This window comes from Rhinoraja longicauda, chromosome 9 (genome assembly GCF_053455715.1).
Source record: "Rhinoraja longicauda isolate Sanriku21f chromosome 9, sRhiLon1.1, whole genome shotgun sequence".
In the NCBI taxonomy this organism is placed as follows: domain Eukaryota; kingdom Metazoa; phylum Chordata; class Chondrichthyes; order Rajiformes; family Arhynchobatidae; genus Rhinoraja; species Rhinoraja longicauda.
This window is the reverse complement of record NC_135961.1, coordinates 41866201-41881185: the sequence shown is the minus strand read 5'-3', so window position 1 is coordinate 41881185 and position 14985 is coordinate 41866201. Positions and strand designations below refer to the sequence as shown.

The 14985-nt window shown below is 42.6% G+C and overlaps 1 protein-coding gene across 3 annotated transcripts in view; it reads left to right on the top strand.

Moving 5' to 3' along the window:
• The window catches only part of fam98a (family with sequence similarity 98 member A), a 38277-nt gene that overhangs the window by 16691 nt on the left and 6601 nt on the right, over nt 1–14985 (top strand). The window contains exons 3-8 of one of the 3 annotated variants that reach the window (XM_078405326.1): nt 25–159; nt 1197–1378; nt 3243–3323; nt 4296–4412; nt 8664–8831; nt 12989–13457. In XM_078405326.1, the coding sequence (XP_078261452.1) occupies nt 25–159; nt 1197–1378; nt 3243–3323; nt 4296–4412; nt 8664–8831; nt 12989–13457 (1152 nt within the window). Of the gene's footprint in view, nt 1–24; nt 160–1196; nt 1379–3242; nt 3324–4295; nt 4413–8663; nt 8832–12988; nt 13933–14985 lie in introns of those variants that run through there. The other 2 variants (XM_078405324.1, XM_078405325.1) reach the window with 2 other exon arrangements.

Below are 14985 nucleotides of genomic sequence, written 5' to 3'. Positions count from 1 at the left end.
GCATTCTTTTTTTTAACTTTATAGGTCCCACGGAAGCTGAAGAATTTCAGCTGGAGATGAGTGGTTTACTAGCTGAAATGCATTGTCCCTATACTGTTCTAACTACTGGAGATGTCACTAAACGTCTTCTGAACAAAAATAATTGCCTTTTACTGCTAAGTAAGTTACAGAAGATTTTGTATGTTAAAATTAAACATAGTTGTAATGTTTAGCTCTGCTAATGTATTTAAATATGTATTCTTCAGAAAATTGTGTTTTTATATATGTGCATGGTGGTTATAGTACAGAATGAGCAATCCAGAGTTCTTGAAATCACATGACTATTTTAGATTCAATCAGATTCATGAGACACAACCTCCCACGCAAAAAAAACATGCTGACTATCTTTAATCAGCCCTTATCCATCTAAATGCGTGGATATCCTATCCCTCAGAATATTCTCTAGTAACTTTCTGACCACTGATGTTAAGCTCACTGATCCCTGCAGCCCTTCTTGAATAGAGGCACAGCATTTGCCACCCTCCAGTGACGACTCGTAAATCTCAGCCAGTCTTTGACATTTCCGCTCTAGTAAATACAGATAAAAGTATTAATTTACCCTACTGATCCTTAATGGCAGTAGCCTCTCCTTATTTACTTGCCCCTTTGTTCTTAATATACATAGAATCTTTTAGGATTCTCTCTTAGGATTCTCTTTTAGGATTATTTATAGATCCCAGCTGCCTATACATGGCAAATCTCTCCTTTTTGCTGACCAAACCCTTAATATCCTTCTTTAACAAAGGGTCTGTATTCTTGCTAGTTTACCCTTCACTCTAACAGAAACACATTTGCAATTTTATAGCTGTGTCATACTTAGCATAAACTCTCTTGATCATGAAGACCTATACTATATTGTATTGTTGGCAACCCTAACTATACCTAACCTTAATATCGTTGACTAACAGGGTTGAAATAAAGCTTGCTGAAGTCAAGATGTGCACCCATATGGATGTTAATTAGGCATGAATTAGACTGGAAGGAGATGGTGCCTTTTATCCAAATTGTATAGTTTGATGATATATTGACTGAAAGGAATTCTGTTGGTACTCATAAATTATACGAGCAATAAACAGTCATTTCATGAAAGGCTGACATTGGGTTGGATAAAACTCAAATAATTTCATATTTGTGTATCTTCTCACTTTTTTTTACAGCTTATCTGATCTCTGAGCTTGAATCTTCTCGGATGCTTGGTGTGAACAACCCACCCAAAAAAGAACCAGATAACATAAGTCAATCCTTTATGGAACTGAAAACCATTTGCATTACTCTGGGTATGTCCAAACCCCCAGATAACATCACCATGTTCCAGTTCTTCAGTGGGATTGAGAAAAAGGTACATACAATGGTCTTTAAAACTTAATTTATTCAGTAAAAGTTCAAGTAAAATATCTTTATGGCAGTTCCGCTTCAGAAATCAAAACAGTGAATGGCAGGGCTCTGGGCTGTGTTGTAGGGCAGAGGAATCTAATAGTGCAAGTAGATAGTTCTTTGAAAGTGGTGACACAAGTAGATAGGGTGGTCAAGAAGACTTTTGGCACATTGGCCTTCATCTGTCAGAGTATTGAGAATTGGGAGGTCATGTTGCGTTATATAAGACGTTGGTGAGGCCGTATTTAAAGTGTTCAGTTCAGAGCACCATGTTATAGGAAAGCCGTTGTCAAGCTGGAAGAGTGGATTTACGAGGATGTTGCCGGGACTGGAGAGCCTGAGCTCTTGGGAGAGGTTGAGCATGCTAGGGTTTTATTCATCCAACTCATTTACAAAGATTACAATAGTTGAGCCCCAGCATTGAACCAGGCACCCCACTGGTTACAAATTGCCAATCTGAAAATGATGCTTGTATCATGATTTTCTGTGAGTTAGTCATTCCTCTAATCATACCAATATTTTGCCCCCAAACATGTGTGGTCTAATCCTATGCAATTTCACATCATAAAATGCTATCTGGAAATCCAAATACAACATATCTGCTGATTCTATATTATCCAATATGTTTGCTGCACCCTCAAGGAAAACTTTGCTTGATGAGTTATATCACCTCTGTTCTGAGAACTGTTGAGGCATTCATTTTGAGTCTAAATACAATTTTAAGTACCTGGGTGTCTACCTCAATAATAAATTGGACTGGACCGAAAACACCGATGCGCTATACAGAAAGGGCCAGAGCAGACTTTATCTGTTAAGGATACTCAGGTCCTTTGGAGTGCAGGGGGCACTCCTAAGGACCTTCTACAACACGGTGGTTGCATCAGCCATTTTCTATGGAGTGGGCTGCTGGAGCAGCAGCATCTCAGCGGCGGAAGGGAAGAGACTTGACAAGCTGGTCAGGAAGGCCAGCTCTGTCCTGGGTTGCCCCCTCGACTCAGTGCAGGTGGTGGGAGAGAGGAGGATAACAGGTATAACAGAGCTTTATTTGTCGTTCAGTACCGAAGTACCGAACGAAACTACATAGCAGTCATAGAAAAAAAAAAGAACACAAGACACATAACCCCAACACAAACGTCCATCACAGTGACTCCAAACACCCCCTCACTGTGATGGAGGCAACAAAACTTCCACTCTCTTCCCCACGCCCACGGACAGACAGCTCGTCCCCGACCGACCCGCACAGTCCCCGCACCGGGCGCTGAAACGTCTCGCGGCCGAACCGGGCGATGAAAGGCCCGCGACCAAGCCTTGCGCAGCTAGGTCCCGTGGTCGTCCATGATGGCAAAGTTAACCGCTGCTGGACAACGACTCCCACCCCATGCAGGACACTGTCACTGCACTGCACTGAGTAGCTCCTTCAGTGACAGACTCCTTCACCCCAAGTGCGTGAAGGAGAGATATAGGAGGTCCTTCCTTCCCGCTGCTGTGAGACTGCACAACCAGCACTGCTCCCAGCAGACGAATCAACAGTAACAGTTAAGAACACACTGAAAACTGATGACAATTTATCCTTGTCTTTACTTTTATTTATAATGTCTTGCTATCCACTTTGCTGCTGTAACACTGTAAATTTCCCCGGTGTGGGACGCATAAAGGAATATATTATATTATTATATGCATCATTTCACAATTTAGATTGCTTTTTCTTGTTTAGCTTTATGCACTAGTTCTTAGCTTACAATTTGTTTTGAAATAAAAACACCTTTTGAATTTTATTTGTCTTTTTAAACAGTGAGATTTACATTTCAAAATTAATGTTCTTATTTCAGCTAAAGGAATCTGTGTCAAAGGTACCTCCTAATCATGTAGGTAAACCTCTGGTGAAAAAAGCACTTGGCCCACTTCATTGGGTGAGTATTTTATCCATTAACTGTTTATGATGTAAATGAATTATGATGGAATGAATTGTGGCCATTTTAAATTTGAATGGGTTAGACAATCAGGCGTTTTGTCCATATTAGTCTTATTAAATGAAACGGAGAAAGGCCCACCGAGTTCATGACGATCATTGATTGCGCGTTTGCATGGCTTATACCTTGACCCCCTTTCTCATCCACTCCCTACACACTAGGGGCAATCTACAGGAGCAAATTTACCTACAAACTGGCACATCTTTGGGATGTGGGAGAAACCCATGAAGTCACAGGGAGAACGTGCAAACTCCTCGCATTCAGCCCTGAAATTGGGATCAAACCTGGGTCGCCAGCACTGTGATGCATCAGTTCTACTAGCTGCGTCGCTGTGCAGCCCTCCAGTTTTAAATTGATAATTATCCAAATCTTCAGTACATTGAACAATAGCAGTCGTTGAACAAGAAATGTCAGTATTAATACTGCTCCAGAATCCTGTTTTTTAGAATATATATTTGAGCATGTTATTAAAGTTCCAATCGTTAACCTTATTAACTGGTTAGAAATTCTCATAGTATGGCTTTGCAAATGGGGGAATTAATATAAAGCAAGTCTTATTAAACTTTCAGTTCTAGTTGGATCTTGGATAGATGTTCTGCATTTTCCTAGTACCACAATTGAGGAAGATTGTTGAGAAATTGGAGAACCTGTAGCAGTCTAGCCAAATTGATATGCCTTCCAGTTGGTGGCTAATTTGAAAACCTTAGTGATGTAGAAGACGTCAGTCTGAAGAAGGGTCTCAACCCGAAACGTCTCTCCTGAGATGCTGCCTGACCCGCTGAGTTACTCCAGCATTTTGTGTCTACTCGTGATGTAGACTATATTCATTAAGTATTTGGGCTGGTGCAAAGACTTTTCATTAATATTGTGATAATGGTATTTCAAAAGAAATAATTTGCTTTCTGTTGACAGGAAAAATTAGAAGCCATCAATCAAATCCTCGTAAAGGAATATGAACTACGACGGAAGATGTTACTAAAACGTATGGATGTAACCATTCAGTCTTTTGGGTGGTCTGACAGAGCTAAGGTATATTGGTATTGGTTATTTTGGTCATGTGTACCAAGATGTAGTGAAAAGGTTTTCTTGCATGTTATCCAGGAAAATCATATCATATACGGTCAAACCATACATAAGTACAACGGGAAGCGCAAAAAGAGAAAGGAAACAGTGCAGAATGTAGTGTTACGGCTGTAGTGTTTGGTGTAGTGTTTGTATGTTATGTGGGGGGGAGGGGGTGGGAGGGAGCGGGAACTGTAAAAAATTCTCTCTCCCGAACGGAGACTCGACCTTTGTTCTGTGTCGTGTCTCCGTTCCCGTTGCGGCCTACCACCGGCCATGCACCTGGGACCACCTGGGGCTCTGGTTCGCAGAGCCCACGGCCCGGACTCACCACCTGCGGCGCTGGCTGCCTGCGGATGCTGCGGGAGCGGCTGCGACTCGTCTCCGGAGGCTCCGGCGCGGGCCGCGTGGACGTCAGAAGCCCACAGGCCCCTGGGTGGGGGCCGACATCGGGAACTCCGGCAGCGGCAGAGGCAGCGTGTTCGCCCGCCCCGAATCGCGGGGCTTGGGTCGGCCCGCCGCGGACCTTTCACCGTCCGGCGCGGCCTGGAATAGGCCGTGGACCTTTCACCGTCCGGCGCGGCGCTCCAATGTCGGGAGCCCCGACGTGGCAAGTTCAACAGCCTGACCTCGGGAGAAGATGGCAGGGAAGAGAAAAGACATTTTGACCTTCCATCACAGTGAGAAGGGACTGGAGGAGACTCACTGTGATGGATGTTTCTTTTGTTTGGTGTTAGTGTATGATATGTATGTGTTATTGCATTTTTATTGATTATTCTTATTGGTCTTAGTGTTTCAACTGCGGGTAATGTTTCATTTCACTACACATTTATGTGTATGTGACAAATAAACGACTATTGACTATTGACAGACAAAGTGCAGATAAAAAAGAACAATGCAAAGGCCGCAATGAGATAGGTTGGAGCTTGCGACTGTCTCCTTGGCTCATGAGATGTCCATTCAAAAGTCTAAATACAGCAGGAAAGAAGCTGTCTGGATTCTAGCTTTCAAGCTTTTGCATCTTTTACAAGTAAGCACTGCACAAAAGATACAAAAACTTGAAAGCAAGTACCACAAGATAGTGATTTTTCACTATTCTAAGTCACGTTATCGCTTGTAAATTTTTTATTTTTTATTCCCAATATTCAAAATTGGTTAGGTGATGGAGGGTTGTTTTTCAGATTGAAGGTCTGTGACCAGTGGTGTGCTGCAGATATCTGTGCTGGGTCCACTGTTATTCAGTTGTTGTAGTTGATATAATTGGCATTGATGGTAAGTTGGAGGATGACGACAAAATTGGTAGTCTAAATATTAGCAAGATCTAGAATCCCTTGTTCCATTTCGCCATACCCTTTGTATAAAATAGTTGCCCTTCATCTTCCTATTAAATCTTCCCCCCCCCTCACCTTAAGCCTATGTGCTTTGGTTTCTGATCTTGATTTGCTTGGATAACATGCAAGAAACCTTTTCACTGTATCTTGGTACACGTGACCATAATAATCACCAATCTAGTTCTGGATCTTGACTTGTCTTCACCATCCTGTCTACTGTTTTTTTGTGCCACCTTCAGGGATCTGTGTACTTGTACTCAGTTTCTCTACAACACTCTCCAGGGCCACTCCATTTACTGTGCAAGTCCTGTCCTGGTTTACTTACCAAAATGCAACAACTTGAACATGTTGGAATGGAATTTAACTGGTACATGTTCAAGTTGTTGCATTTTGGTAAGTAAACCAGGACAGGACTTGCACAGTAAATGGAGTGGCCCTGGAGAGTGTTGTAGAGAAACTGAGTACAAGTACACAGATCCCTAAAGGTGGCACAAAAAAACAGTAGACAGGATGGTGAAGACAAGTCAAGATCCAGAACTAGATTGGTGATTATTATGGTCACGTGTACCAAGATACAGTGAAAAGGTTTCTTGCATGTTATCCAAGCAAATCAAGATCAGAAACCAAAGCACATGGGCTTAAGGTGAGGGGGGGGGAAAGATTTAATAGGAAGATGAGGGGCAACTATTTTATACAAAGGGTATGGCGAAATGGAACAAGCTGCCAGAGGAGGTAGTTGAGGCAGGTATTATCACAACGGTTAAAGGACATTTGGACAGGTACATGGTTAGCATAGTTTTAGAAGTATATGGGCCAAACACAGGCAGGTTGGACTAGTGTATATGGGGCATGTTGGTTGTCGTGGGCAAGTCGGGCCGAAGGGTTTTGACTAAGACGACATTTAACACACTGGCCTTCATCAGTCAGGGCATTGAGTACGAAAGTTGGTCGTTATGTTACGTATCACATTTTCGTTAGGCCACATTTGGAATATTGGGTGCAGATCTGGTCTCCCCATTACAGGAATGGTGCAGAGGAGGCTTAACAGAATGCTGCCTGGATTAGATGGTTTCATTGAGGTTGGATAACTTGGATTGTTTTCACCGGAATGTCAGAAGTTGAGGAGGAGTCATGATAGAGGTATATAAAATGATGAGAGGCATAGATAGGGTAGACAATTGGAACCTCTTTCCCAGGGTGGAAATTTCTATAACATTAGAGAGCTCTAAGGTAAAAGGGGGAAAGTTTAATGGAGATGTGCGTGGCAAGTTTTTTACGCAGTGCTGGGGGCCTGGAACGAAATGCCAGGGGTGATGGTGGAGGCAGATACGCTAATGACATTGAAGAGGCTTTTAGATAGGCACATGGAGTGCAAGGAATAGAGGGATACGGATCATGTACAGGCAGATGAGGTAAGGTTTAACTTGACATCATGTACGGTACTAATATTGTGGGCCGAAGGATTCATTCCTGTGCTGTACGGTTCCATGTTCTATTACTAGCACTGCAGGGCTTGAGTTATAATGAATGACTGGATAGGCTGGGGCTTTATTCCCTGGAGCATAGATGGTTGTGGGGTGACCTTAGAGATATATAAGATCATGAGGGGCATAGATAAGATGAATGGGTCACAGTCTTTTCCCCAGGATAGGGGAGTCTAAACTAGATGATATAGAATTAAGGTAAGAGGAAAATATTTAAAGTGAAACGTGAGGGGGAATTATTTTTACACAGAGGGTGATGCATATAGATTTAGATTGTGGCAAACGGAGTGTTTTGATGCTGTGACCCATGACTCATAGGATGATTAATTTCACAAAGAAAAGGCTTATTAATTTTGCATATCAATAATGGATATAAACCAGGAAAAGTATCCACGAAAGGAGTTTTTACGTCCTTTTGATGTATCCTGGATGCTTGCACTAATGCCAGTTGTATCCATTTTGTAAGATAATAGTAGGATGGATTATTCTGACAGCCAGCTGGCATTTCTCTCTGCAGTGCATTCTGGAACTCAAAACAGCAGCATAGAACTACAGAATGTGCTCTAGATCAAATCCAGGTGACATTTAGAAATCAGGTCAGGGCTATCTGACGGCCACCAAATGGCCGATGTATTGGGCTTTCCTTTTCATTGCTTGTGGCCTATTCACCGTCTGTATTGTGGATTAACTGAAGCAGTGATACTAGCATGATTAGAATAAAATTAGTATAGAAGCAGGGTTGGCTGTGTGGTGCATGCAAGATGTGAGCTAGGTAGACCCTCCCTTATAAAAAAAAGCAGAATTTAATACTGCTGTATCTGCAATTGGAAAGCTCGCCAGTCTGAAAAGATAGTTCCTCAGAATTAAGACTGTGTACTCACAGGAAATAGATTCATATTCCGCTCACTTAACTGAGAGGCAACATCTGAGGTAATTTCCATGCTTTGGGAAGATGCCTTTGAGGATAACCCACTCTTTTAAATCATTTTAATTAGAATATGAACTTTGCAATCAGTGCAGTTTAAAAAATGTAATGATACATTTTATCAAAATATTTTTAATAGATTTTTTTTAAGCTTGTGGTTTTCAACTTATTCTAGGAATTAGTAAATTTTATTATGTCTCAATGTTGTAATCGTTTTTATCCGAATGGTTAGTTTGCAGATTTTGCTATGAACCAGGAATACATAATGAATGGTGAGCACAAGCCTGCTAGATGCTGAATGTCCCCATAGGACAGAATGTTTAGGAATGGGTAAGAGTCAAAGGTCATCCATGCTAAGAAACCGGTAGCCAGTCAAACAAGCAGTGAGGATCTGAATTTATTTGTGACTTTTAGAACTGTGATCCAGTATTTTTACATTAAAAACTGATGTGATTCTTGCATGTTCTACTTTCTACAGAGTCATGTTGAAAAATTGGCTAAAGTCTACCAGCCCAAGCGTGCAACTCTGAGTTCAAAATGCACCATTTCTGTTGCACACCTACTTGCTGCTCGAGAGGATCTGTCCAAGATTATGCGAACCAGCAGTGGCGTCATTCGAGAGAAGACTGCATGTGCTGTCAACAAGGTGCACTTATTTATGGCTATGCTAGCGTTGAAATGTTGGAGCCTTGCTGAGCAATGTAACAGAGTACCATTCATTGTAACAAATCCAATTTATCTGTTCAAAGTCATTGAATTGTTAATTGTGTAATTATAGGCATTACTTTCAATTTGAACTAGGTCTAGGTTTTCATCCTGTACTGAAATTATCCGAGCTGCTGCTTGTTGAATTTTATATTCATACAAGACCTAGTGAAAACTTCTTGTCACTTATGCAAGGGAATCGTTCAGATTCTGCTCCTATCATACAACAGCAGCGACGTGAATAACCAGGCATATCTGGTTTCTCTTTGTGGTTATGTGGGTTTTGTCCAGCCTCCTGAGGAACTGGATACTTACTGAACTGTATTGAATTGGTCAATAAGGTTTTAAACGACATGAAAATTGGTGAGTTGCAGAGAGTGAGGAAGGCTGCCAAAGTATACAGCGGGGTATACTGAAATGATCGGAGAAGAGGCAGATGGAGCTTAATCTAAGCAAGAAGTGTTTGGGAGGTTGAATGTAAGGGGAAAGTATGTAGTTAATGGCAAGACCCTTAACATCGTTAATGTGTTGTGGACCAAGAGGGATCTTGGGGTCCCTGAAAATGGCAACACAACGATTACAGGGGAGAAGGGGAGCTCGGACTAATTTGTATTGTTTTCTCTGGAGCATCACAGTTGATAGAAGCATAAAATTTATGAGAGATTAAGATAGGGTGGACAGTAAAAATCTTTTTCCCAAGGTGGAAATGTCAAAGACTGGAGGGTATAGCTTGCAGGTGAGGGGGGCAAAGTTTAAAAGAGATGTGAGGGCAAATTTTCTTTACAGAGAGTAATGGTGCATGGTAGGCGCTGCCAGAGGATGTGATGGAGGCAGATATTAAGGCAGCATTTAAGACGCTTTAGGATACACATGAATATGCCAAGAATGGAGGGATATGGATCATGTGCGGGCAGAGGAGATTAGTTTAACTTGGCATCATGATCGACACGGACATTGTGGGTTGAAAGGTCTGTTTCTGCGCCATACTGTTCAAAGTTCTATGTATCTTCTGTAAGAAATTTATCAGAATGTAATCATATTTCTAGGAGTGAAGGTACATAGTTTGTTGAAAGTGGCATCACAGGTAGATAGGGTGGTCTAAAAGGCTTTTGGGACACTGGCCTTCATCAGTCAGTGTATTGAGTATCGAAGTTGGGAGGTCATGTTGCAGTGAAACAAGAGGCCGCACTTAGAGTATTATGTTCAGTTCTGGGCACCATGTTATAGGAAAGATGTCAAGATGGAAAGCATTCAGAGAAGATTTGCAAGGATGTTGCCAGGACTCGAGGGTCTGAGATATAGGGAGAGGTTGAGTAGGCTGGGACTATTTCTTGGAGCACAGGAGGAATTGGGTAGATGCACACAGTCTCGTGCCCAGAGTAGGGGAAACGAGAACCAGAGGACATAGGTTTAAGGTGGGAGGTGGGGGGGGGGAAGATTTAATAGGAACGTGAGGGGTGACTTTCACACGAAGGGTGGTAGATGTATGGAACAAGCTGCCAGAGGTGTTAGTTGAGGCAGGTACTAATGCAATGTTTAAGAACCATTTAGACAGGTACATGGATAGGACTGGCTTAGAGGGATATGGGCCAAATGCAGGCAGGTGGGACAAGTGTAGATGGGGCATGTTGTTCGGTGTGGGCAAGTTGGGCCTGTTTCCGCACTGTATGACTATGACTCTGTAAATGATGCCACAGGGCCATCATTGTTCAAAAGGCAAATGGAGCCACCAAATGTGCAATTCACACAATTATTATAATTGGTTTACATAATTTTCAAGCAACTGCTAGAGCACACCAAATAATTATCGCAGCAGTTTCTTTTAGTCACATTGAGATTTCAATCTAATTATTATCAAATTTAAGTTTAATAAATGCGTATTTGAGTTTGATTGATTGAATTCTTTGAAGAGGTGGGTTTAATGTGAATGATCGAAAAGCAAAAACAAAATTGCAGATCATATTAAGCTAAATTGAAACAAAATACAGGTTGAACACTGATTTTCCAACACCCTTGTTCCTAGAACCTTTCTGGATTATTCATTTTGCTGGACCAACAGAGATCACATGATAATGAAATGACAGTATATCCCTCGGCCCCCTAATGACACCTCTCCCATGTATCTAAAGCACCATGGTATGCCAGAAACTTAAATAAAATGAATATAAAATGTAAATTGAATGTGAATGGAATGACCTGCAGACACATCCCTGGCCCCCACCGTTGCCCAGCTTCTGACCCCACTTTGACTTGCAAGGCGCACCAGCAAGCCCTTCTTCACTCTCCACATGTTCCAGTGACACAACTGTTGTAGCGGTTCACATTGTAGCCCATGGGGGCAGCGCTTTCTTTGGGCCGCCATCTCCTCCTTCCCCCCTCACCTCCTCCCTCGGAGTCGCTGACATACTCCATCTTGGATGCCACAGCTGGTGAGAGGTGAGGGAACCCCATGTTGATCAAGCACGTTCTGTGAGCGGCCCAGAAACCAGTGAAGAAAGGCTCGTAGGTGCAGACCAGTGGTAGCGGCGCACAAACTACTGGAGTAACTCGACCAACTGAATCAGTCTGGGAAAGGGTCCCGATGTCACCTATCCGTGTTTTCCAGAGATTCTGACTCGCTGAATTACTCCAGCACTTTGTGTCCTTTCAGTAGATGAAGAGATTCCGACTCGCTGGTGCACCTTGCAAATCATGAGTGGGGTCAGAAGTAAGGGTTCTAAAAGGCTGAGGAGACAGTGGGAGCCAGGTACGGGCTGGCAGGTCCGTCCGCTATATCCAACATCTGTTATTAGGTCGTTAAAACGAGGGGGGGGGGGGGGGGGGACCATCAGTTGCCGGAAAATTGGTGTTCAATCTATATTGGGGAAACACTGCAGGTCAGATGGCATCTGTGGAGAGCGGACTTGCATTCAGAATGGATGAAAAATTCTGATAAAAGGTCATTGACCTGAAACAATATTCATTTCTTTTTTTCACTGATTGGAGTATTTGGAGTGTTTGGAGTATTGTCAGTAATAACTGAGGAAAGATGTGCTGGCCCTGGAGAAGGTCCAGAGGAGGTTTCAAGAATGATCCCAGGAATGGGTTAACATATGATGAGGGTTTGACGGCACTGGGCCTGTATTCGCTGGAGTTTAGAAGAATGAGGGGGAACCTCATTGAAACGTACCAAATAGTGAAAGGCTTGGATAGAGTGGATGTGGAGAGGATGTTTCCATTAGCAGGAGAGTCTAGGACCAGAGATCACAGCCACAGAAATAAAGGACGTTCCTTTAGGAAGGAGATGAGGAGGAATTTCTTTAGTCAGAGGGTGGGGAATCTGTGGAATTCTTTCACAGAAGGCCGTGGAAGCCGTCAGTGGATATTTTTAAGGCAAAGATAGACAAATTCTTGATTAATACGGGTGTCGGGGGTTTGGATGGAGAGATAGATCAGCCATGATTGAATGGTGGAGTAAATTTAATGGGCTGAATGGCCTAATTCTGCTCCTATCATTTATGACCTTATGACCTCAGCTAGTTGGAGGGACTGAAGCTACTATCCTTGAAGCAGTGGTAATTATTGTTGTGAAGAGTTTTGTTTGTGCCAATAAGGCAGAACCGTTTCCAGTGTCTGAAGTGTCTGCAACAAGGAGACATGTTTACAGGTATAGATGAAAAGTAGGAGGGAAAAAAATGCAAGGGTTCGTATGACCTGCAATGCATAGCCTGTACGATTGGTGCAATAAAATTCAATAATGTCTATCGAAAGGGTTCAGGATTAAGATGAAAATTTGCAAGTTTATGGAGAGTGAAACTAGATGGCTAGTCCTTCAAATGTGTGTCGCAGAAACTTAATGCCTGTTAGTGTCCTGTATCGCCTAAATAATCTTGTTACTTAGGTTTTACTTTCTGTGCTGGGATTACGGACTACATCATTTAGTGGGTATTTAGTCAATGGCAGGCATGTAACAAATGTTTCATGAAGAATCTCGATCCAAACGTCACCTATCCATATTCTCCAGAAATGCTGCCTGATCTGCTGAGTTATTCCAGTATTTTGTGTCTTTTTATGTAACTAATGCCTGTTACTCTGTTCCTTGGTTTCTTAACTTACTAGGTGCTGATGGGAAGAGTGCCAGACAGAGGTGGCAGGCCAAATGAGATTGAGGCCCCTCCGCCTGAAATGCCACCATGGCAGAAGAGACCCGATAACGTCCAATCTAGTGGTGGACGAGGAGGTGGAAGAGGTGGATATGACCAAGGGTCCCATGGAAGAGGTGGATATGACCAAAGCTCCTACGGAAGAGGTGGATATGACCAAGGGTCCCACGGAAGAGGTGGATATGACCAAGGGTCCCACGGAAGAGGTGGCTATGACCAAGGGTCCTATGGAGGAGGTGGAAGAGGCGGATATGATCAAGGATCCTACGGAGGAGGCGGAAGAGGCGGATATGATCAAAGCGGGAGAGGTGGGGGCCGAGGTGGCTATGATAGGACAGAACAAGGAGGACGTGGAGGAGGCAGAGGAAAAGTTCAAGGTGGATGGTCAGATGGAAGTGGTGGTCATCAAGATTCTAGCTACCAAGGTGGGCAAGGTGGCTACAGAGGTGGTGGTAGCTATCAAGGGGGTAACTACCATGCAGGTGGTAGCAACTATCAAGGGGGTGGCTATCAAGGAGGTGGTTACCAAGGACATCAAGACAGCAGATATCAAGATGGCGGCCATGATCAGGGTGGAGGACGAAGTGCAGGACGAGTTGGTCGTGGCCGAGGGGGTCGTGGAGGGCGTGGGGGTCAAGCTGGTGGTTGGGTCAGCAGAGGTGGACAAAGCTACAACCAGGGAGGACAGTTTGAGCAATATTTCCAGCAAGGAGGTCAACAATATAATGCATCTGGTTTTTATCAAGGTAGGCAGTATTCTAGTTAATAACTTGATAGTCTTTACTACTGGCGTCATCTTGAAAGAGGCACAGATTCTCCCAAACACCAGTTACCAACTCTGGAATGCCATTAAAATTGAATACATTATATTGTATCGGCAGTGTTGCAGATGTGTTATCCAAACAAACACAAAGCAGAAATCCCTTCCAGCAGAAGTGAAAGCTTGTGATTCTAGACCTTTCTCTTCCTGCCTCTTACACCTGACCCTCTCCCACCACTTCTCAAAAAAAAGGTTTACAACATGAAATTGTACTTGAAGCGCAGCAAAAAAAAATTGTAAGTTTTTCTTTTCTGCATGTGTAGATGCCACTGGCGCAATTAGAACTCTTAGTTTATTGAAAGTGCACTACATACTGAGTATTTGAGCCCAAATTAAACCCGCATTCCCCTTTCCATTGGCTGACATTTTCAGCAGAAGCATTTGCAGAGCTTGCGATTCCCTTGTATTCTAGATGTGAAGCCACTTGGTTGTTCTTGCTGGCTGGTAATTGTAAATACATGTAAACTCGACAAGCAGAGTGAGTGATGGGATGAAGCTGCATGAGAGGTGAGCAATAAAGTATCTGTATGTTGTTTTACTGTTTGGAATTGTTGAGTTTTTGAACTCAGGTTACAGGTGATGAGGGAAATCCTTTTGAGTCAAAAGTGATTTCTCCATCAACATTTTTGTTTTAAATATGTATGTTACAAGTGTAGTTTTGCCAAATACTTAATTGACAAATTGTGATTGGGTGGCATCCATGGTTTGCTTATTTCTGACTTATGTTTATCAGAGGTTTCCTGTTTATCATCCTATTTGCAAATACGTGTGATTTGAAAACTACAGAAGATATTTACCACGGAAAGGGCTAATTGTTGGGTTTGAATAATGCAGCCTTAAATTATGATGCACAATGCCTATAATTCTACAGACAAGGGAGAATGTTGACCAAGCGTGGCTGATCATAAAGCTCAGTGATTTGTTCCTATGGACGGCTCCATCCATACTTTATTAAAGTTGAGTCCGTTTCTGAGGATATTAATCCATGGTCAAAATGCTGGAAATAAAAGGAAATTTGAAACGTTATCCTACATGCACACTTGTGTGTTGTGATTTTAGTGATTCATCTCTTTAATTTGAGCAGAAGTGTTTGTTACTTTTTTATTTTGACTCTTGAATCACAACCTTTGTAG